The following is a 23,884-nucleotide window of genomic DNA, read 5'->3' as shown; positions in this document are numbered from 1 at the left end:
TTTAATGAGTACACATTAAAGGAATTTTGAGCTATAAGTTGCAAGAAATTCTGTTAAAATTCTTCTGTTTGTAATCCTCACTTAGAAGCATTTGAAATATAAGGTGTAATAAAAAAACATGGTGAATGTTGAAACAAAAAAAAAATAGATTGCAGTGAAAGACACATTGTCATTAATCCCCCTCAACATACTCCTCCTGGCTTTGAACACACTTATCTCATTGTTCTTGTCACTTTCTGAAGCAATTTTGGAAGTCCTCTTTCATGAGTGTCTTTAATTGTGCTGTCATGGCTGCCTCTATTTCCTAAATTGATTAAAAACGTTTACCTTTCATGGTCATTTTGACTTTGGGGAAGAGCCATAAGTTGCATGGTGCCATTGAATAGGTGGATGAAGACACATTGTAATGTTTTTACATTTGTATTTCCATAACAGAAGTGATGTATGACACGGAGCCTTTCTGTTGTGATCAACAAATATGGTGAATGCTGCTGCCGAGTGCCATCCTACGGAAAGGCAGGGATCTTCAATATGGGAAGTGGCTCATTGAATCTTAGTAACAGTGAGTGAAAAGTTTCAATTTGTTCGGTGCAGTCAGTTGGGTGTGAGCTACGTTTGAGAGAAGTTACGTTTTAAAGTGTGTCATAAATCATCCTCCATCATGACAATGTCCCATGTCACACCTCACTTCTCATATATGGCAATTTCTGTTAAATAAAAACATTATGGTGTGTCCTCATCCACCTTATTCACCAGATCTGGCACCGAGCGACTTCTGGTTCTTCCCTAAAATAACCATTAAAGCTAAATGTTTTGAATCAATTCAGGACATCATGGCAGCCACAACAGTGCAACTAAAGATACGAAAGAGGACTTCTAGAACTACTTTAGAAAGTGGCAAGAACAATAGGATAAGAAGGTATTTTGAGGGGATTAATGGCAACATGTATCTTACTGTAATAATTGTTTTAATATAAACATTCACTGTATTATTTGAAAATGTATGTATCAGGACCCATCTGGACTGACCAAAATTTAAATTTAAATCTGGAGAAGTTTATACCAGAAAATTAACTGAGTCAACTATTCAATTCTTGATTTATTGAGCATCTCTCTGTGTTAGGCAGTGCATGATGGAAAAAAGTACATTAAAGATTAGCTTCAGTCCATAGAAGTCAGAGAGAGAAAGAGAGAGAGGAAGAGAGAGAGAAAGATTATAAATATGGAATTCTCTGAGGGGACGAGTTCTTTATATATTAGCTACTCCAACCCTTTGTTTCTATTGATAAACAAGTTTATTTCTTGAGAGGTTAAGTTGGTTTCCCATTTTCTTGGCTTTCCCCTTTATCACCTGAAAAGTTAGCTAATAAGTCAGGGCAGCCCAGGAAGAGAGCCACAGGCTTCCACAAGTCACAGCCAGATTGGAAAGTAAAGGATTCACAGAAAGGGTAAGATTACTTGGAGGGGTCTAAGCAGAGCCCCTAGCAAAGTGCCCAACCACTCTCTAATGCAGGAATGAATGAATGAATGAATGAATGAGAGACAGCTGAGATTGGGAAACATTGGGAGAGGAGGTGAGGGCCTTCTGGGACAGGAGAACCAGCATTAGCACTTGTTGGTGGGTGGAAACAAGAGAAACAGGAGCTTGCATGGACCGCATGTGTTACCTACTTGGAGGTGAGATTTCAAATCCCACTGAAATTTAATAGGCCTTCTGTGGCAGAGTAAGCCAGGCTTTCTGTTTCAGATTGCAGTGAAAAAAAGGTGTACCTTCATTAGGATGCCGCCTTATCAGAATTGCAGGAGGAGTGCAGGGCAGAAAGATTTGTAGAATCCTAGGATCCTACGTGAAATGACAGCTAGGGTGGAGTCTCTAAAGTCAACGGGACATAAATCAATTTTGGAACAAAGTGGCTGTCCTTCACCACCCTACAATGATTACATTCTTCTGATCTTACTTGCAACCAGCTGACTCACTTGAGAATCTTAGAGCTTGTATTAAGTTAACCTGAAAAACCAGAGAAAACAATATAGCAGTGGTTTCATGTCAGTGAGAATAACTACCACCTACTATCTTCTTGATCAGTTATAATGTGTCATGTGAAAACAGCGCTTACTTCTGAGATGCCCAAAGCTTTTGTGGCCATGATTTTATTTATTTACATAACTTTCCTAAGAGGTAGGTAATGAATAGCTGTAATAGAATTAGAATTATCTTCACTTAATAAAAGAGAGGAGGTGAGGGCCTAATAACAGGGCATTAAGCAACTTCCCCAAGGTTATAAAGCAGGAAAACACAGGACTAAGTTGAATTTCTCAACTCCGCAACACCAGGGTTAAAACAGAAAAACTTGAAGTTAGATCTTTGAGACATGACAGATGAGAACATATTTTAGAAATAAAATAGCCAGGGGACTGAATCTTTCTCCTTTCCAGGTGAGTACTGGTAGCAGCAAACGCTCTGTGGGAAGATTGACTACCATGCGTTTGAGTATGTACCTATGCTGGGCACTGGAAGGATCATTCAGGTAGTCTCTCTTTAGCTCCCATCTTCATGGAGCTCATGGGCTAATGTGGAGATAAAATGTGCATACAAAAATACAACATTTTAGGACTAGAAGGCACAAAGTATCCAGTGGCAATATCTAATCAAGTGTATAGCAGTGATAAAAATTAAACAAGAAGTCTGATAAGTCATTCCATATTTACATTTGTGCATTTGTTCATTCAACATATTTTTAGTACCTCCTCTGTGCCAACTGCTGTGCTAGGTCCAGGTGACACCCTGACCTCATGACACTTGGTCTGTATGTATGTTTAATACAGAAATCATTAGCCACATATGGTTATTTACATTTAAACTTAAATAATTAAAATGAAATGAATTTAGAGATTTAGATCCTCAATTGCACTTAGGCACATTTCAAGTGCTCAATAACCATATGTGGCTGATGGCGACACGACTGGAAGGGACACATATATGGCATTTCCATTAATCATCACAAGAGGTTCTGTTTCCCTGAGGTCAGCAAATTGTGGCCCGCAGTCCAGATCTGGCCCATCACTTGCTTTTGTAAATAAAATTTTATGGGAACACGGATACATCCATTTTTGTGGATATTATCCGAGGCTGATTTTACACTATAATGGCAGAGTTGAGTAGCTGTGACAGAGACTGTATAGTGTACAGAGCTAGAAATATTTACTATCTTGTTCTTTCCAGAAAAAGTTTGCTAACCCCTGGACTAGATGGAAATATAGATGCAGGACAGATACTTACAGAAAAGGAAGTGATAAATAAGTAAATGTGCTGTGGAGTGGAGAGGATGGGGATCTGACTTTGTTCAGGAAAAGAGAAAGGTCTCCCTAAAGAACATGGTGTCAAAAATGAGATCAGAATAATCTGTAGGAATTTACCACGCACAGTGTTCCCAGCAGAAGGAAGAGCCTCAGGATCTGTGGGAAGTGGGTATGGGGTTTGGCTGGCAGGGATGGTGAGGGGACAGGCATGGCAGAATGTCAATTCCAGGGAGAACTCTCTCCATGCTATCCATTACTTGTACACCAGTGCCTGGAATGGCATCTGATACGTTGTAGGCATGGAATAAATATTTGATGAATGATTGAATAGGCTGGGAGGTTATGCAGAGCTCATACACTGAATTTAGGATTGTAGCCCTGATCCTAATATGGGATGCCGCTGATGAGTTTTCAGCAAATGGTGGCTTAAAAACCTGATCAGATATGTGTTTTCAAAAGGGCCCTTGCAAAGCTATGTGGTGAATGAGTCTTCTGGAAGCATTCACATTCAAAGATTTACAGGGATTCATGATTATGTGGTTGATGATTTAAAGTCAGTACCATATCCACTGTAGAAGATTTGATGAAGAAAACTCATTCAGTTGATCCTGAAATTTTTGAACCTATGATCAAAAATCAAAAGAAAAGAGTCTCCTAAACTGCATGAGAATGAACCAACAACAGGGGCATGCTTTGGCATTACAGTGAGGTGTGCACTGTGGCATTTCTTTCCCATGCCAGGCAGCCAGTGACTCATAGGTGAGTTATAACAAGGGTGGGGAGCTTGGAAGCACACAAAATGAGGTTTTGAGAGTCATTTGGCTGAGCTCAGTGGATTGAACTTGGGTTACAAACGATAATTTTTCTCTTTGAATCAAATTGAAACAATTTCTCCCTGCACCTCAATAATGCTGAATTACCATACTTTATCCCCACTCAAAATTTCCTGTCCCCTGAAGCTAGACCAAACAGTGTCTGCCGTTCAGCAACATGAGGCATAAAGCCTCCCTACTTAGAAAGAGAGAAACTGGTCAAGGATTCAGTTGTTCCTTCTCTGTGTGTGTATTCGGATTTGGCTCGTGGTTGCACATACCTATTCTCCTTGCTTCTCTTCCTCCTTTTTCTCTGCCTGTCACCCTGTAAAACCACAATTTTATGGATGTCAAGAGCAGCCTGGGACCCTATAACCTGGTTTATCTCTTGCTTGCCTTTCAAGATAGAATGGGTCCTTAAAGAGATAATGCTTAGTTGAATGTATATAAATTTAATAGCTAAAATCTTTTACTTTCATGGAGGGCAGCACATACCATTTTAATCATCTATTAAAAGCTTTTACTCCTTTCAAAAACTAAGCATTTTTTTCTCCAACTAACCAGTTCATCAAGAGTATAACATCACAACAATTTATATCTTTGCTTCCAAAAAATCTGAAATATTCATGCTCATAGTTATAATTATATGGTTAATTTTTCTTATCACGTGGTATATAATATAGAAAAAAAAGTAACTTCTCGCAGAGCAAGGCTAATAGATTTTACCTGTACTCCTGAATCAACCAGCTTAGTCAATCTAGGCATTTTTTTTTTTTTAGCCATAATAGTTTCTGACCTATTGTGCAAGACATGAGTCATCTGATTTGCATACAGACTGATACTATACTTAAAAGAAAACTATTTGAGACCTATTTATTTCAGTTTTTGAGTAATTTTCTTAGGTCACCATGTGAAGTACTTCTGTTTCTAAGTCTATAGGTACCTAATTCAGTGGCCCTGCTAAGAACCGATCAATGGGAAGCATGATCCCTTAGAGAAAATGCCAGCCCCTTTTGCATAACCAATTCATGAGGTATATACATGAATTGTGGGATTTTCCTACGTGTCCCAAATTATCTGCATGGGTTGGCAAAACACATCAGTGCCCAGGGCTCCTTTTTGATGTGAAAGGCAGTTGTACAGAGGTACCAGAAACTGGCAGTGGGCAGGTGTGTGTCTTGCCCTGGATTGGCCATTTTGAGATCTTGGCAAATGATGGCATCTATTTGAGTCTCACATGCCTATTGAGAAATGTGTTACGAAGATGTGAAAAATGAGATAACATGCTTCTCTGAGATCTGAGGTCAGTTCTACCATTGTTATTCAAGTGTGTGAGAAGATCTGGAGCCTCATCTCTTTAGGGCTATCATAGTGAGCGACTGACAAACACACCAAGTTGCAAGAACCCAAGAGTTTCTACCGTGTTATCAATGTCATTGCCTCCAGCAAGGTCAGCTAAGGAACCGAGAAGTGAATTGACTCATGTTCCCCTGCGGGGTCTGGAAGCAAGGAGTCATGATGTGATGTGTTTTAAAATGGAGTTGAAACTGATCAAAAGTTCAGAAAGTGATTCTGAGGAATGCTCATGCTATATAATATAAGGAAGACAAAGGTAAATGATTTTTAAAGAAAGATTTATAGAAAGTTATGCTCCCTGGTGTGCCATGTACAATCACTTTGCTATTTGGCTATGGAAATCTAAGAAATTAACCATTTTCAAGGCTTTTAGAACCTCATGGATTTTTACAAAATTCAGTAAGACTGACTACCAAAGCTGCTCTTCTGAGCAAGTGTAATAAACAAAACAGCACCTTTTCCCCCTTGCTGTGAATTAAACTCCTGAGGAACAGAAATCCTGATTTTTTTTCACTTCCTACCTGTTCTGGTAAGGAGCAGTTGATGGGGTTGCATGCACTGAATAAGGGCTTGATAAATGTACTGCAGCCAGTCCTTTAAGAACATTCCTGAAGTGAGAGTCAGAATGTTTGGGATTGTTGCCCAGTTCTGTCCCCATCACCCCTGTGTCTTTGGCATCATTATTTTTCTGAATCCTGGTTTTTTGCATCCCTAAAATGGGTAAATAGCAGTTGTTCTGTCTACTTCACATCAATGCTGTGAGGATCCAATGAGATGTTGCATGTAAGGATCACTGTACAGATAAAAGGATCTTTGTAGTTAATGCTGTAAATTAAAGGGGCAAAGAAATGGTTAAATTTGAAAGAAATGATTGTTCTAATTTTTTTGTTCCCCAGAAGCAGATCCTAAATAAAAGATTCAAATGCAAATTGTCTATTTAGAAGGTGATACCAGGAAGCACTAGTAAAGGAAGGGGGATGAGGCAGATAAGGATAGGAAACCAGTGAAAGCTGTGTATTAAGCCATTTACTACTATGGGAAACTGGAGCTCACTTCTAGTGGGGACTCTGGGAAACAGTGTAGCACATGCTTCGGACTTATTCACCCGAGGAGTGAGGTGGTAGGAATGGTTATCCTCCCACTCGCATCATTCAGTGAATGAAGGCTACTCTTGGGGGTGTTGATTCTCTGGGACTTCTTGCTTGGTACACACTAGGGCAAAGCAGGTTTCAGGGGGCCAGAGAAAATCCTCAGGCAGAGGACATGGGAGATGGTTTTTGGAATTAAGGGTTTGTACACAGAAATAGTAAGAGCTGAAAGGGCAAGTGGACATGGCACCAACAGGATCTGTTGCTGTCACCATGATTTTATAACTGTACCACCTTTATACCTAACATTCACCTCTCCATATTATTATTTTCTGATATTCAGTTTCTTTTCAGTTGGAGACTCATTGGTCTTTTCTCAAGTATTTCTGTCACTGTGTGTTAAAGAGGATGAAAATAAGCAGTCCAATAAGCATCCTCTCCTTGTATTCTGGCACTGTTTCACCAAAAAAAAAAAAATAAAAAAATAAAAAAAAATAAAAATAAAGCTAGGATTAGAAATAAGGCAATTCCCATGTGTGGTAGCAATCATTAACTCTAATATTTATATTTATTTTTCTAATTATTATTTTTCTAATATTTAGTTTCTAACATGGTGTTTTAAAATATGCAAAAAGGTAAGCTCTCTACATATGACTCTTCTTTTGAGAAACAGGAAAGGAGATGCCTTTACATGAGACACAGGCAATTTTGTGAAATCAATTTTGAAATTGAAGTTAACGAATTTGGAATAGCAGATACCAAATTGAGTCATCAAATATGTCGTCCCTGGCTCTTTGATTTAAGAACTTGAATGTTTCAAAAAAAAAAAAAATATGCAACATCTCAAAAAGGGCCTTGGTCTGGGTAACAAGAGACTAGAGGGTGGTCTCACTTTGGTGTAACCGTGGAGGGAGTCACTTAGTTTTCCTGAGCCTCATTTCTCCATGGGTAAGAAGACAGGGGATGGAGTAGAAATGTAAGAAATTCTAAACTAAGTTTCCTTCCTACTAGCTGGATTCACTAAAGACAAAAAGGAAAATGCTTCTCAATCCCTTTGGAATTAAATGTGTAAAACAGGAGAATTTCTATAGTGAGTCAGCCTTCTGTTGAGCCCTTCCTTTACTTTATTAGACCAATTTACATATTCAGTTCTTTTGACCAGAGATTAAACTCTCCAAGTGAACAGTCTTATAACATCTTTCTACAGTCAAAACTATACTGTGAAACCCTTTCCAATAAGCACAATCAAAATGTTGTGTAGGTCAAAATTCATTGAATAGTATACTTATTATTTGTGCGTTTCATTATATGTAAATTTTGCCTCAAAAGAAGATAAAAAGTACTATAAACAAATATTGAATCTGGTTAATGATATGCATGGGAAAGAGTTTAGAGGTGAAGTGTTTTGATGATTCTACAAGTTTCTTTGAAACGCATAAAGCATATGAGTTGATGGATGGAGGGATGGATAAGTGGATAGACATGTGATAAAACAAATATAGTAAAATGTTAACTGTAGAATCCAGGTGGTAAGTATATGAAATATGCCTGGAACTCTTAATTTTTTTTGTAAGTTTGCAAATACAATAAGATGTTTGAGGAAATACATAATTTTTCTAGTGATGTAAACACAGACCCTAGGGACCAGCCTGCACTACTATGTAGAGGTTTAATCTCGGGCAAATTTACCTAACTTTTGTATAGTCTCTGCCTTATCTAAAATATGGGGATAGGAACAGTATTAACCTCATAAGGATGTTGTGAGAATCAAATAAGTTAGTATCTGTAAAGTTTTTAGCATATAGTGTGATGCAAATCTCATTAAATGAAATTTTAAAAATCATGTCATAATACAGTCATTGGTGGGAAAACAGATTGTAGTGACTTTTCTTGGACATTCAACCCCTGAGAATGCAGAATTTTATTAAAACTAGATGACAGGTCTATACACCCCAAGGTATTAGTCATTTTCTCTCTAATCCAGGCATATTTCATCTCCTGCTAAGTGGTAGCAGAATTATTAAGACAAATCAAGAATATTTAATTTCTATTTTCATTTTCTTTAAAAAACAGAATGACTTCACTTGCTTAATGTATGTTCCCTGAACCCAAGCTTAGAGAACATATAATATTTGAATATATTAGTGAATAGCTTAGTGAATATCAATATAAATCATTCACTCTTGGTTAGATTATAAATTGTGGCAGCCACTATAGAAAACAGTATTGAGATTCCTCAGAAAGATAAAAATAGAACTAATGTATGACCCAGCAATTTCACTTCTGGGTATTTATTCAAAGAAAACAAAAACAGTAATTCAAAAAGATATACTATGCTCATTGTAGCATTATTTACAACAGCCAAAAAAGATAAAAAGCATGAATCATAAAATGGCAAAACTACATGTCTATCAACAATTACTTTAAATGTAAGTGAGTTAAATGCTCTAATCAAAAGACATAGGTTGGCTGAATGGATAAGAAAACAAGACCCTTACATATGCTGCATATAAGAGACCCACTTCAGATCCAAAGACACATACAAATTGAAAGTAAAAGAATGGAAAAAGATATTTCATAAAAATGTAAACAAACAGAAAAGTGGAATTAGCAATACTTATAACAGACAAAATAGACTTTAAAACAAAGGTTATAACAAGAGACAAAGAAGGACCCAGTGATTCTACTTCTGAGTATTTATCTGAAGAAACCCATAACACTACTTCAAAAGTATATGTGCATCCATATATTTATTGCAGCATCATTTACAATACCCAGTATTTTGAGGTCTCAAAATATTCCATTCATCCCTTAATGGATAAACGGCTAAAGAAAGGGTGTTACATATATACAATGGAATATTACTCACAAATAAATAAGAATGAAATCGTGCCATTTGCAATAACATGGATGGACCTAAAGGGCCTCATGTTAAGTGAAATAAGTGAGAAAAAGAAAAGCATGTAACTACCTGATCACACAAAATATTCTAGTGATTTTGTAATCTTTAAATAGAGGGCAGTGAATGTTCTCTAACAAAGGTTAGGAAATTGGTAAATTGAAGTCTACAAAGAAGCCTGTATATTATATGAGGGCGGCATTTTTAGTCTTTTAAAGAACTAGGCATATGCATAGCAAATGGCAATTTAAATAACAAACAAAACAAAGTGAAATGAGAGTTCTTACAAACAATAGATTAGTAAAAACAGGTGGTCATTATTTATCCCACAAATATTATTAAGCGCCTAGGAGTTGAGGATTCAGCAGTGGATAAGACAGAAATCCCTACCCAAGTGGAGCTCACATCCTTGAGGCAGTGGCAGACAACATATAGGAAATAAAGTGTGTGTGTGTGTGTGTGTGTGTGTGTGTGTGTGTGTAAATGGTGTTAAGTACTAAAGAAAACAAACATGAAAGGGAGTCAGGAAGTGAGGAGGTTGCAATTTTAGATTCAGATTACCTCTCATAGAGAAGATAACATTTGAATTAGGCCTTGAGGGAAGGAGGGCACAGACATGTCTTGTTTTCCAGCCATCTGGGAAATGCAAAAGGGAGAAGAAGTGCGAATGTCCCCAGTTGATAGGATTCAGTAACTCACTCCAGTGTGACTGGAATATAGTTAGCACTGAGAAAAGGAGCACAGAATGAGTCAGAGAAGACCAAGCCATGGGGCCTTGTGGCTGTTGTAAGGAAATTTTAGCTTTTACTTTGAGTGAAATGGGTGCCATGAGAAGGATTTGAGCATAATAGTGACACCTTGATTTCATTTCAACAAGATCAGTTCATTCTGGCTGCTGTGTTGAGAACAGTCTTGGTGGTGGTGGTGGAGGGGAGGGAAGGGGTGGAAGCAGGGTGTGGTGGTTTAAAAATATGTCCATGAATTCTTTGATATTCTTCCCATTGAGAAGCGGGATGGTTCCTTCCCCTGGAACCTGGTGGGCTTGTTTGTGACCACTTCAACTTATAGAGTAGGGTGGAAGTGCAGCTGACCGCTGAGGCTAGGTTATAAAAGGCCACGAGGCTTCTACTTCACTTACTAAAAAACTCTTGGAATCTTCCCTGCTGGAGAGGACACATGTGGTGATCCAGTCCACAGTCCTGGCTTGTTCTGTTTTTCAGCCAGACCAGCCTGGATGCCAGACATGGGAATGAGGAAGCCATCTTGGAGACAGAGCCTTCTGGCCCCGCTTTTCCAGGTCCAGTTAATTGAGTCATCCCAGCTGAGCCCCCAGATATCATACAACAGGGAAGACTTGTCCCCACTGTGTCTACTTCTGAATTTCTGACAAGCTGAATCCATGAGCACAATAAAATTGCTGTTATTTAATGCCATCATGTGTTAGGATGGTTTATTATGCAGCAATAGATAACTGGGACACAGGGAGATGAGATGAGACTCCTGCAACAATGCAGGTGAGAGACCATGGTGGCTGAGCCCAGAGTGGTTGCTGTGGGCGTGGTGAGGAGGGTCAGATTCTGGACACACTCTGAAAGTAGGATCATGAATTTGCTGACTGATTAAGTGTAGAATGAAAGAGAAAATTTATGAATGATGCCCGGGTTTTTGGTTTGAACCATTGGAAGGATAGAGTTGTTATTTACTGAGATGGGGAAAAACTATAAGGGGAGAAGGTTTGGAGACAGAGGGAGAGAGTATCAGGAGCTCACTTTTGGATATGATAGTATGCAATTCGAAAAGAGAAACGGTACAAGGACTGAGCCTTGGGTCTCTCCATTGTTTAAAGGCCAAGGAGATGAAGAGGAACCAGGAACAGAAACTGCAAAGGAAGAGCTAATGATATAGAAGTATCATATTCTGGAAGCCAAGAAAAGAAGGTACTTTAAAGAGAAAAGAGTGAATACTTGTGTCAAATGTTGCCAACAGGCCAAGTAAAATAAGAACCAAAAAGCCACCATTGGATGAGGGAAGTCAAGGATTTAAGATTATAATTTATTGAGCACCTATTATATGCTAGACATTGTACTTAACACTCTTATAATAGCAGTAGAGTAGAAAGAGATGACTGCTGGCTAATTTTAGTCAGTTACAGCTATTATTTATTATCTACTATATATCTGACAGTTATTGGGAGCCTTACATATTGGATCTTATTTCAGATTCATTGTTGCGTTGTGAGATATGGATCAGAGACATTAAGTTACCTGCCTAATGTGACACAGCTAGTAAGGGGCAGAGCTGGTTCAGCCAACACCCATCTGATGTTGAAGCAAGTGGTTTTCCTGCGATTGTTCTTCCTTAAGTGGCTTCTTGGGAAATCCTGAGGTGTGCTGGGGTGAGAAAAACCATCAGGAAAGAAATGTCTTTCTCAGAAGTTCATTTTTACTCAAGGTTTTAAGGGAGGACATAAAAGTAGTTTTATAGTAAAAGAAATATAATTATAGAATAGAATGCAAAATTATAATATAATTTTTTTAAAAAATGAATAATACATGTGCTTGTTGCCAGGTTATGTGTGGTTTTCTCTCCTTGCTGAATTAATTTATGAACATCTTACCCTAGCTTCTCTGGAGAGGTTGATTTGCAGGTTTTTCTGGTTAGGTTGAGAGAGCAAATGTAGTCTAATTAATAAAGGCATTCCAGAACTAAGGTTCATAACCTGGAAAACTAAGAATGTCAGGGAATATATGAACTCTACATGGAAAATTTTATGATTATGGACATAATTATTTTTCTAAAAAGTATCTGTCAGCTTCTCAAAGGATCCTTGACTTTCAAAAGGCTAAGACTTACATGGCAGAGAAAGAACAGTCAGGTATAACTTGTAGCTAACAGAATAATTATGATTCGCACATAGCCTTTTTCTTGGGCAACTTTTGAAGGCCTAGTTTATGCCATAGCTAGAGAACAATCATGGTTACCAAGCTTTATGAGTGCATTGTTTAACAAAAGTTTTGTGTCATTTCCTACAAAATCTGAGAGATGAAGTTTGACTAGTAGAATATTGTCAGTTCTATGACATTTCGATGAATATTTTGACACTTAGTATTTGAAATCAGGGCTAGTTAGGAAAATCTAGTATATGTTGTCTGTCATAATTGTTCCTCAGACTTGTACCTTCCAGGATCAAGTGTTCATATAACAATCCAGGAAAATGAATATGTAAGACTCATTTATTGCTGTTTAAAAATATGAAATAAGTTGAAATTAAGAGGAGACAAATTCCCTGAACTATTCTTCCTAAATGTGTATGAGAAAATAGCACTGTATTTATAGCTTCTTATTTTTCTCAACCTAATTACCTATAGTTCAGAGAGTACAGATTTGTGGATGGTAGCAATGTTTCCTTGAAATCTACACTATTTAAAAATTTAAAGATTAGATGTTAATACTTAAAAATCAGGAAATTCTCTTCCCTTCCCAACTCAGTTGGATTTCCATCTTCCTTTGAGAATCCTAAGACCTGTCAACACAGGATGAGTTCTCTCCCTCAAGGCAACAAAGAGCTTTGTTCAGGTACACCCATTCTTACTATTTCCTATTGTCCCACATCAGGCCCTGCCACCCTTCTAGGCATTTGCAATCTCAATATCTGCTATAATCAAATGACTTTCAATGTGGCACAACTATTGAGTGGAGCAAGATTCAGATGGCACTGTAATGGGTGAAAAAGATTGTGAAGAACAATTTTGAATACTTCCCTGAGTTAAGTTTATAGTGGTTTATTTCCAAATGTTTAATCTAAATTGTGAATTACCTGGCCAACGTCTTTGTTTTTAACACAGCACCAACAATTCCTTCTCACATGATTTACAGGTGGTATACTTTAGAATTCCAGTAAAACCATATTAGTTCAGGCCAACTGAGACAAAAGTGACAATATTTAGTAAAAAGATTAGATTCAGTGTATTTCAAAATAAATGTAGTGGATTCTTTTTGAGTATTTAGGTTAACATCAATCCACTTCTAACAGTGTTTCCAAAATGGACAAAAAAAATTCTAGGAAACTTTAGCAAATAAATAAAATTAATTTATAATGAACAGATATTAAATATACTGAAAACCATGCATTCTCTTAATTAAGAAAACATGTGCACCTAAGCACACTCTCTCCTGAGCCAGCTATTTCTTCATTGGTAATACAATCAATTACAGGCCTCCTCAAGGTTGAATAATTGCACCTCAGATTTGGCAGCATTCAAATGATTGTGCCTTTGTATTGGTGATATTTGAGTTCATTGTATTTGGCTGTACCATCCAGACACTCATTGTAAGCATTATAGTCTTTATGCCAAAACACAAAACAAAACAAAATAAAAGTGTACAGCTTAGGGGAAAGCATCTTTACCACAGATTGAAAGAAAATGGATGGCCACAGCAAACCGTAAATGCCAACAATGAGAATGGGTATGATGAGATTGCAGAATGACTTTTCCAGATATTTTAAAGAAATAGAATATCCACATGTTCATTTATTTATTACTGCTTAACAAACCACCACCACACTTAAACTAACAATCATTTGTTTGCCCAAGAATGTAATTTGGGCAGGGCTCAGCAGGGACAACTCATCCATACTTCATGAAGTGTTAATTAGAGCAGATAGACGCTGGGCTGCAGGATCCACTTGTAAGACATACCGTTTATAAGTTGATGCTGCATCTCAGCTAGGAGCACAGTAAGGATACTTGGTTTCTCTCTACTTGGGCTTCTTCTCCAGGCTATTTGGGCTTCCTTCAAGCATGGTGGCTCGGTTCTAAGAGTGAGTGTTCTAAGAGGACTGTGTTTAAGCTATAAAGCTTTCTATAACTTTAATCTCAGAAGTCCCAATTGTGCCTCTGTCACATTATATAGGCCAAGTGAGTTATTAGATCCAACCCAGATTCAAGGTAAAATAGATTTTACCTCTCAATGGGAAACATACCAAATAATTTTTAATTGTCTTTCATCTACTGCATCACATGTCTAAGCTATCACTATTATCAGGACATGTTTTGCTAAGTGAACTGTTTATTCAGGGTGGCCATGTGCTGTGAAGAAAGCTTCTGAAAGGCAGATTATCTCCAGAAGTTCATCTGGGGCTCAGTATAAGTCCACATGTTGGGGTTACATGGAGTTGATTTTCTCTAACTCAGAATTGCTTAAAGTGAAGAGCAGGAGCAGGCCAGTCCACTGAAGCAGTGTATCTATGAATGCACTATTTACACATTGAAGACTCTGGTATGTGACAGTTTGGTGTCATTTGTGATAATAAGTTCAAATCTTCCTTAAAAACAATAAAGCAAGCAAGCAAAACAACCCACAATACCTTTATCTCACAATGACTCTGCCCTTTAAGGCTGAATTCAGTTTGCCCCTTCTCTGTGGAAATAGGCAGTATGGATCTCACTTCTACTAACATCTTGTGTTTAGAGAGGCAGCATGGATTAAGAAATAAGAACATAGGTGTTAGAATTGAGCAAACCTGGCAAAACTAGTTTTGATGCTTCTGAGATGATGACCTTGATAACTTACTGAAGCTGTGCTTCCTCATTTCTAAAATAGGTCTAATAGTAATAATATCTACTTTGTAGGAATGTTGTGAAATGAATGTAAAGCAGTTAGAATGCCCATCACTCAGAAAGAATGCAATATATGTTAGGGATGATGCAATACATAATTATTATTTTGTTGATTACTTCTCAAACTTTTTAACTACAGGCTAAGATATATTAGGAGTTGGAGCATGATTTACTTGAGTATTTGTTGTCACAATGAAAGCATAAGCCCCTTTCTTATATGCTATTGATATCTTAGTCAACTAAAAATTTCAGTTCTTAAAATAAGAGTTTCTAGGCCTATTTTAAGGGAACTCAGATAATACCATTGGGCTCTGGTGCCAAAAAAGAAGTTAGGTTAAGGTGGATGGTCTAGAATTTATGTTCCAGTTTTCTTCTAGTTGGGTGATCTTGGAGAAGTTATTTATGTTCTCAGAGCCTCAATTTCCTCATTTTATACAGACATGGCTAATAATACTCATTTGGCAGTACTGTTAAGAGAATGAAATGAGGCAAATTTTATAAAAGGATCTAGCATGAAACAGCTACCAAAAACGTTATTTATTAGACTTTCTATTATTGTTGAACCGATCAAATGACTAGATTATTCTAAGTTTCAACTTAATTTTGTATTTTATAGGCAAAACCTGAGAAAATAGACTTTCCTTTCAGCTTCTCATGGAAACTGATTCTAGCTTATTCCTTTCCTTTCCTCACTTCCCTTCTTTTCCTACCCCCCACACCCCCCCTTTTTTTTACCTTTTGTATTTCTATTTATACTTCCTTCAATATTTTGCCTATTATTCTAACTTTGGTTTTGGGCATTTTCTGTGTTGGTTTTTAAAAGCTTCTTCTTCTTCTTCTTCTTTTTTTTTAACATATTAAGACATTTTCATTTTGTGATGTGAATTGCAAATATTTCCTGGTCTGCATTTTGCCTTTTGACTATTTTAAGGTGTTATTTTTTGTTTGTTTTGTTTTGCCATGCAGCAAAAAATGTTTGATTTTTAGGTAGTCAAATTTTTAACCTCTTCTTTTATGTCTCCTGGGTATTAGATCATAGTTATAAAGACTTTCTCCATGCAAATATTATTTTAAAATTTATATTTTTGAGCACTTTTATGGATTAATTTAAACAATTAAATATAATATTTATCTGTCTATTCATGTGCTAATAAAAACCCACTCTAATTATTGTACTGTGTAACATGGTTTATTAGTTGGCAGTGCTAGTCACCCTTCATTATTACTCTTTTTCATATTTTTTCTGTTTGTTCTTACTTGTTAATTTTCCCACATTAATTTTAAAATCATTTGTCTGCTTCAGAAAAATTATGTTGTTTTATTTACTGGACTCAAATGAACTTATGGATTAACTTTGGCAGAATTAACATGCATCTTGAGTTTTCCAATCGATGAGTATTGTATGCCTTTTCACTTATTCCAGTTTCTTTCATGTCCCTCAGTAGCACTTTAAGTCTTGAAGTTCATTTTCACTTTACTTCTTACATCTATTCCCAGATACTTCATGTTTCTGATGTTATTGTAAATGGGGTTTTTACTTCAATTACACTTTCTAACTGATTTCTATTCATCATTTTTTTGTGGTGTCTTTTGCCACACAGAGTTTTAGATTTTTTATGTAGACAAAATCAGCTAATTTTTTCTTCATGGTATCTGTTTTTTCACTTTGTTTGAGTGCAAAGGGAACACATCATGGCAATGATCTTACACCCTGACATACTCCTCATGCTTTCTTCAGTGCCAGACACAGTAGGTAGGCTCTGTTTATGTTGCTTAATGGCATAAACCAGTCTTCCATGATGATTATCCCATTACACCAGAGCTAATCCATACGCCATGCTCTAAAAATCACCAGAGATAAAACCCACATAGATTGAAAAAAATACATCTAATCATGCCGCTTCTCTTCCCAGACTTCTGTCACTTATAAACATATACTGTTGCAGACACCTTGGTGTCACAACCAGATCCCCTTGCATCCTGATGATTTCTTATTGAAAGTACCGGTATCTCAATTTGAAGCCTTTCTCTGATCATATACAGGCAGGCTAAAAGTGCTATGTGGTAATGTTCCTGGGATTGTCCCTCAACTAATGATGTGCCTTAGTTCAGACAACTTTGACACATACCCTATACCATCATCCAGATATCACAAAAATCTGAGTCCCAGTTGCCCACAGTGGACCTATCCATGAATATATTGGCTTCCTTCCCTCTGTGTCTCACTTCACCATTTCCCTACGTCCTGGGGTCACCTCTCAAATAAATTTCTTACACTCAAATCCTTATCTCTGGGTCTGTTTCTTGGGGAATGCAAAATAAGCAAAGGCCTTTTACAATCTTATCCCACCTGCTTTTATAGCCTCATTGCTTATTTCTCTCCATTAAGCATACTAAACATAGTCTCATTAACTCAATCTTCAATGCCCAAACAGGTCATATTATGGTGTTTTGTATCTTGCTGAGAGCATTCCCCTCTGTTAGAATGTCTTTTCATCACCATGTACCTGGCTACTCTGTTTTTAAGACTGGGGTCAAATGTCATTCTGTCTACAGAAATACATTCTGTCATTTTTTGCCTTATTAGCCTAGGTCAGATGCCCCCTCCTCTGTGCTCTCAAGTATTGTCCATACATCTCTGTTGTGATGGACTGTTCCCAAAGATGATCACAATAATCCCTCCAATCCCTCAAAACTTCCTATAATGTGACTTTGCAGCTCTTCCTATTAAGAAGCAGAGTCTATTTCTCCTACCTTTGCATCGGGGCTGGCCTTGTGACTGGCTTTGATGACAGAATGTGGCAGAAGTGAGCCTAAGTCTTAAGAGGACTTGCAGTTTCCATTTTCACTCTCTTGGAAGCCAGCCTGTATGTAAAGAAGCTTAGGCTACTCTGCACATAATGAGATACCACATGGAGAGGGTGTCCCTGTGAAGGAGACACAAGGTGCCCTGGACAGCAGCCAGCACCAAGGTCTCACATATGTGAGTGGGTCCATCTTGGATACACATCAAACACCATGTGGAACACAGACAAGGCATCTCTACCAAGCCCTACCTGAGTTATTGGCCTATAGAAATCATGAACAGTACAATCATTGTTTTAAGCTACTGAGTTTTTAGGTGGTTCTTACATAGCGATAGATAACTACAGCATCTATTATACAACTTGTTATTAAATACGATAAGCACTTGTTTACTGTTCTGTCTTTCACACTTGTGAGCTACTTATAAATGAAGGCAGAATATTTTCATCTTAGTAGCTACAGAAGCTGTCACATAGGAAAGCTTTACAATTATGAAACCATGAAAAAATGGGAGATCACAGAGAAACCTTGTCACATTGGAGATTTTATTTGTAAGGAAATGGGAACCAAAAAAAACAAAAGATACTAGACAATGAGAAAGTTGAGGGTGGGATGAAAATTTAGAATAATTAAAAAGGATCAATAATTGGTGAGATTATTGACCTCTATTTCAATCAGCGTGCAACCTAGATGAGCCCCACAGACACTAATGTTTACAAGGGCTTCTCAAGCAGTTACCACTGGATGCAATTAAACTACCACTTATGGGTCTCATTCTAGAAGACGTTTATGCCATAACAGAAAAGCAGATGTACCAGGACATTTCAGAAATATAGAAGATATAGAAATTTGTGGAGAACAGGAAGATTAGCTTCAATGGTTATAAAGTAGAAAGGATTTCCATGATAACTTGTTTTAGTGTTTCCCCTTCATCTAGCATCTACCGAGCATCATCTTAGCCATGGCCTTACCTCTCCCTCTCTAAGCTGAAGTCTCGCTGAATCAAGATAAATTTTTCAAATGCCCTGCAGTCTGTCATGCCTCCCAGAATTTGCACTCTCCCCCCTCATTCCTGGAATGCTTCATGACCTGTGCTTCCCAAGCTCTTTACCTAGCAATTCCTACAGACATCTCTGGAGCTCCTCTCCTTTCTTTTCCTCATTTTACTCCCAGAAATAAGTTCCCCATTTTTTCTGTCTTAGAAGGTGGTGGAAAGGGAACTGGATTTGGAGCAACATGTATTTGGGTTCAAATCCTGGCTATGTCACTTGTGGTTCTGCTCAAATTCCTTAATATCTTGTTTCCTCATCTATAAAATGGGCACAATGCTACCACTTCAGCGGGCTGTAATGAGGATACAGGAGACTGCTACATAATGTGCTTAGTTTGGTCCTGGTATGTAGTGCAATATTGATATGTTTTTTCTCTCCTCTCTGAACTTATTTAATATTTGGAGCACCGATTTGTCCTCAAATCATATCTGGTTTGTGATAACTCAGCTCTTGTCCTTGAACATCATATAACTTTAATTTATTGTTTAGTTTTAATATAAGCTTTCTCCTAGGGGCTAAATTACAAACTTTTTAATATATCTTTATATATCCCAAGGATAATAGATTTTTTAAAATATTGGTGCATGAGTGAATGAACAATAGAATGAAAAACTACCTCTTAGGTCTCACTATGAGGTCAGACAATTAAGTTCATGTACTCATCCTATAAAAAGTGCTGCATACCTCATTGTTAAATATCACTACAGTCACCTTCGAAGTCCTCCCCTTGGGAAGCTATGCACCGATGCCAGTGCCTGGTCCACCCTTCAAAGCAATTTTGGAACTCTTTTTCTGGAATGACCATCAGCACTGTCATCTTATTACCTTGATATCCTGAATGTCATCAAAACGTCTTTCTGTCAATCTTTCATTTGTCTTCACATAAAGAAATAAGTCACTGGGGGCCAGATCAGGAGAGTAAGGAGGGTGTCCCAATACAGTTATTTGTTTACTGGCTAAAAACCTCCACCACAGACAGTACCATGTGAGCTGGTGCATTGTCGTGATACAAGAGCCATGAATTGTTGGCGAAAAGTTCAGGTCATCTAACTTTTCATGCAGCCTTTTGAGCCCTTCTAAATAGCAAACATGGTTAACTGTTTGTCCAGTTGTTACAAATTAATAATTAATAATCCCTCTGATATCAAAAAAGGTTAGCAACATCATTGCAACAAGCTTGTGAACTTAATTGTCAGACCTTGTAAATGAAACTTTGTAATGTTACAACATTCAGAGTCAAGAACTCACTGAACAGAAAAATTCTAAGCCCAGTATATTTTTATTTTCTAGGAAAGGAATGTTTAAAGAAATGTTCAACCGTTTCCCTTCATCCAGTAGGATCAATTTAAAAGTAGAAAATGCAGACTCCATCCCATAAAAACATATCTCTGGGGAAATACTGTATTAAGAGCACTGAAAACACAAGGACTACCTTCATAGCTTCAGGTTTTCCTAGTAAAAATATATGGCCAGGTCAAAAGTAATGAGCGAGGGTAAAGAGCAATTATGAAAATGATCATTCCAAATTAATTTTATGGGGATTAAGTTAATGAATTGGAAATTATGAGAACATCAAGTTTGGATTAAGATGCTAAGGGCTCTTCTGTCATGTGGATATGCTCATGAGGCGAAGAACAAATCCTTTAGAACAATAGTGTTCTGTTACTGACTGAGGTTCCATCTGTCAGAAACAAGAGGCAGGATGACATATTAGAAGTGAACAAAGAAATGGACTTAATCAGTGGTGAAAACCAATTATCAGTGCATCCTCAGGTCATATGAGGTTCAAAGAGAAAAACAACAACAACAAAACAAAACAAAAACCCAGGCACGACAGTCAAGTTCCAAAAAAGTTCCATAAAGGAACTGTAGAAGTTTTCCAAAATGGAAAGAATCTGGATCTCTTGCCAGTCCTGAGGTTGGGGAAGTAAGCCTGGACTCCAGGGCTAGAGTGTTGAAACCAGGCTACATTGGAACAAAGGAAAGGAGGGCTCTTGACAGATTCCCTAACTGTGATTTTCAGTTTTATTTATTTATTTACTTATTTTCTTATGTCTGAGAGCTCCATGTTAACAGAATCTTACAGGATCCCCAAATATATATGAAAAACAAATGTGTTGCTGAGTGGTTGCAAATAAGCTGGAAGATAAAGGGTGAGGGGATCTTCAGAGGCGCTAGTAGGTCTCTAGATGCTGCGTCATAGGACCCTAGGCCCGGCAGAACGTGTTTGGAAGACAGCTGGCCCAGTACATCTGTAAGCCTTTATGGAGAGCTTGTCAGCTATCAAGGTTTTTGGTCAAGACCCAGTTTGTTAAAGGACCCCAAGGCAAAATGGACTAAAACTAGTAACCGAGGACCATGATAGTGAAGACAACTTCACCTGCATCATGGAGGGGAAGTCAGGTCCTCGTCTGCTCTGCTACACCAAGATCTCAGCAGGGTTTATTCTTTCTGGAAAATGTTTTTAAAGCAATAATCAAGTCTGTCAGTGGTTGCCAATCCAACTTAGTAACACCTAAATATATCTGAGCCCAACACGTTCTGGATGGTCCTTCAGAAAGAGCCCTCGGAAAAGTTAACAGCAGCTTTGATAATTCCTGCTGCTCTCAGGGAAGCCTCAGTGTCCCAGGTACTTACAGTCTTGTAGGAGCACTTAGTAATGACCCTTTAAGATCCTGGCTTTTGTCCTTATTTAGGAATGGCTGTAACCACCTAGGTAAGTTTCTAACCTCAGACACTAGAAGGTGGTTATAAAACCAAGGTAAAGAGAGAAGAATGGCTTTAAGAGTGTCTCTGCCCAAGTGAGAGCCCTCAGGGTCAGAACGGTCCAGAGGGCAAGTAGGTGAGTGGCTAGTGTCCCAGGCATTTCAGGGATAAAGAGCATCTTGGGTGATAGTAGTCTGAATTGACACAGTGACAAATAGATGGTGCATATTATTATGGTTGCCCTCATGCTAATAGCAGGAGTTGAGTGTTTTCTCTTTACATTGCACTAGGTTTCAGATATTCAGCTGGGAGAGGCCAAGCCTGAGATTTCAGGTAGACACTTCTAAGACTGACGTAATGCCTGCTGTTAAGAGGGGGACACAGCCTATTCACACACAACCCAGGGTCCAGACTCTTCCCCACCTTGCCCCTCACTTCTTCCAACTATACTCAAAAATTTAATGTACTGAGTGGTGGACTGGCCCCTAGCCAGCCCAACCTGTTCTGTGATCTTAGAACAAGTTGTTCCCTGGGCGGATGCTGGTCTTCCAGGGAAGGATGAGTGATGGAGGACTGCATAGATACGCTTCCTAACTTTTCATTTCCCAACAGTGGAACCACCTGTTTTGCTATGCTGATGTGCTTCTGAAGCAGGTGAGCTCATCCCGACTACTCAGTGCAGACAGCCAGGGTATCACATGGGAAATGGGGAGCTGCCTTTTTACAAGTACCTCACAGAGCCCATCTCCCTCTTTGGATAAGCTGACAACATTTCTTGAGTTCCTCTTCCTCCTCAGTACATTCCTATGAAACATTCTGTTACAGCAAGAGCCAAAAAAAAAAAAAAAAGTATCAAATGGGAAAACAATTAAAGGTCTGTTTGGTTCCTGTGTGCAGGGTGTTAACAATAAGCCACACTTTCTGAAGTGTCTTCGAAAGGAATGTCAAGTTTCAAAGAAAGACTCGGGACCAAAATCAAGCTGTAAGCTGTGACAATGCTCCACTAAACACTAAAAAGAATTCACCTTTCACCCAGAGAGGCATTTCTCACGCACTGGAGAAAAATGCTATCCGTACCACATAATCTCAGCAATTTTAAATTTACTTTCACTTTCTCTTTTTCTTATGAAACATGATGAATGTAACCTATTATGATTTTTTGATAGACTAAAATTTAGCTGAAAAGTTTGAGCCTTCACAAGTCTACCCCAGAATACTTGAGAGTAAACAAAGTCTAGTAGATATGTTTGTGTTTTCAGGGTTTAAAGCTCTTGAGACTATGTGTGTCCTCTCTTGTACAGAGAAGAAATTGTCTCCTTAACCCACAGCTAAACTGTTTGGTAGCCAAGCATTTGAAATTAGCTGAAGGGAAGAGTGAAAACACATAGCACGTCATAAAAAGGATTTTCAGTGAAGACAGCTTCAAAGAGCTTTACAAAGAAATATTGAAATGTTCTGGTCATTCAGAGTCAGGGAGGGATGGCCTCTTACCTGGGCTTCTTTCACTATCCCATTCCTTGTGCAGTTTCCACTTTGCGAGCCGACACGCTGTTTTTTGTGATTGTGAAGATTCCCATTGCAAACAGCACCACCTCCAGAATGAACCATTGTGTGAAATGACGGAACCCAGCAGGTTTTCCTCCAGCGGTTCTTGGCAAGCTTCAGTTTTGAAGTTGGTGAGGGGCTGGGATAAAGCCCTTTGGGCTGAGACCAGGGAGGAATCCGACCAATCAGGCTTTTCCAGAAGAAGAGCAATAGTCTATCTTTTGAGCAGATCTTTGAAACTAAAAACAAACAGTTACCTTTCTACTCCTCACCCCAGAATGTGGCTTCCACGGCAGCAAACTAGCTCCTGAAACCATAAAGGAGATTGCCCATGCTGGCTCCTCTTGTGGACTGAGGAAATCAGGAGACTGCAAAACCCAGTGGCAAACTGCGAGGGGGCGGGCTGGGAGGAGGAAAATCTTTTAAAGACACACACACACACACACACACACACACACACACACACACACAGCACACTCACATGGAATCTTCTGCTGAGGTACAGTTCCAAATTTACATCTATCCCCCACCCGGTCCCTCCTGCATCTAATTACATTTTTTTGGGTGTAAATGAAACTCAAAGTCAACATTTCCCTTTGCTGTAAAATAACATTCAGGAGTGGTTGCCAGGAACTAGAGGAAAGATAGAATGGGAAGTTACTATTTAATGAGTTACTGTTGGAGAAGACGGAAAAAGTTT

The 23,884-nt window shown here is 38.2% G+C and overlaps 1 protein-coding gene across 1 annotated transcript in view; it reads right to left on the bottom strand.

Annotated features, from left to right (window-relative positions):
• Positions 1-23,575, bottom strand: part of SPTLC3 (serine palmitoyltransferase long chain base subunit 3) — a 153,439-nt gene extending 129,864 nt beyond the window's left edge. Inside the window, exon 1 of the mRNA XM_019713394.3 lies at positions 23,131-23,575. Coding sequence (XP_019568953.2) covers positions 23,131-23,247 — 117 coding nt within the window. The 5' untranslated portion in view covers positions 23,248-23,575. The remainder of the gene's footprint in view (positions 1-23,130) is intronic.
• Positions 23,576-23,884: the final 309 nt, after the last annotated feature.

This window comes from Rhinolophus sinicus, chromosome 13 (assembly GCF_057876585.1).
Source record: "Rhinolophus sinicus isolate RSI-liver-muscle chromosome 13, RSI-T2T, whole genome shotgun sequence".
Lineage (NCBI taxonomy): Eukaryota > Metazoa > Chordata > Mammalia > Chiroptera > Rhinolophidae > Rhinolophus > Rhinolophus sinicus.
Note: the sequence above shows the minus strand (reverse complement) of the source record. Positions and strands in the feature narration are given on the sequence as shown.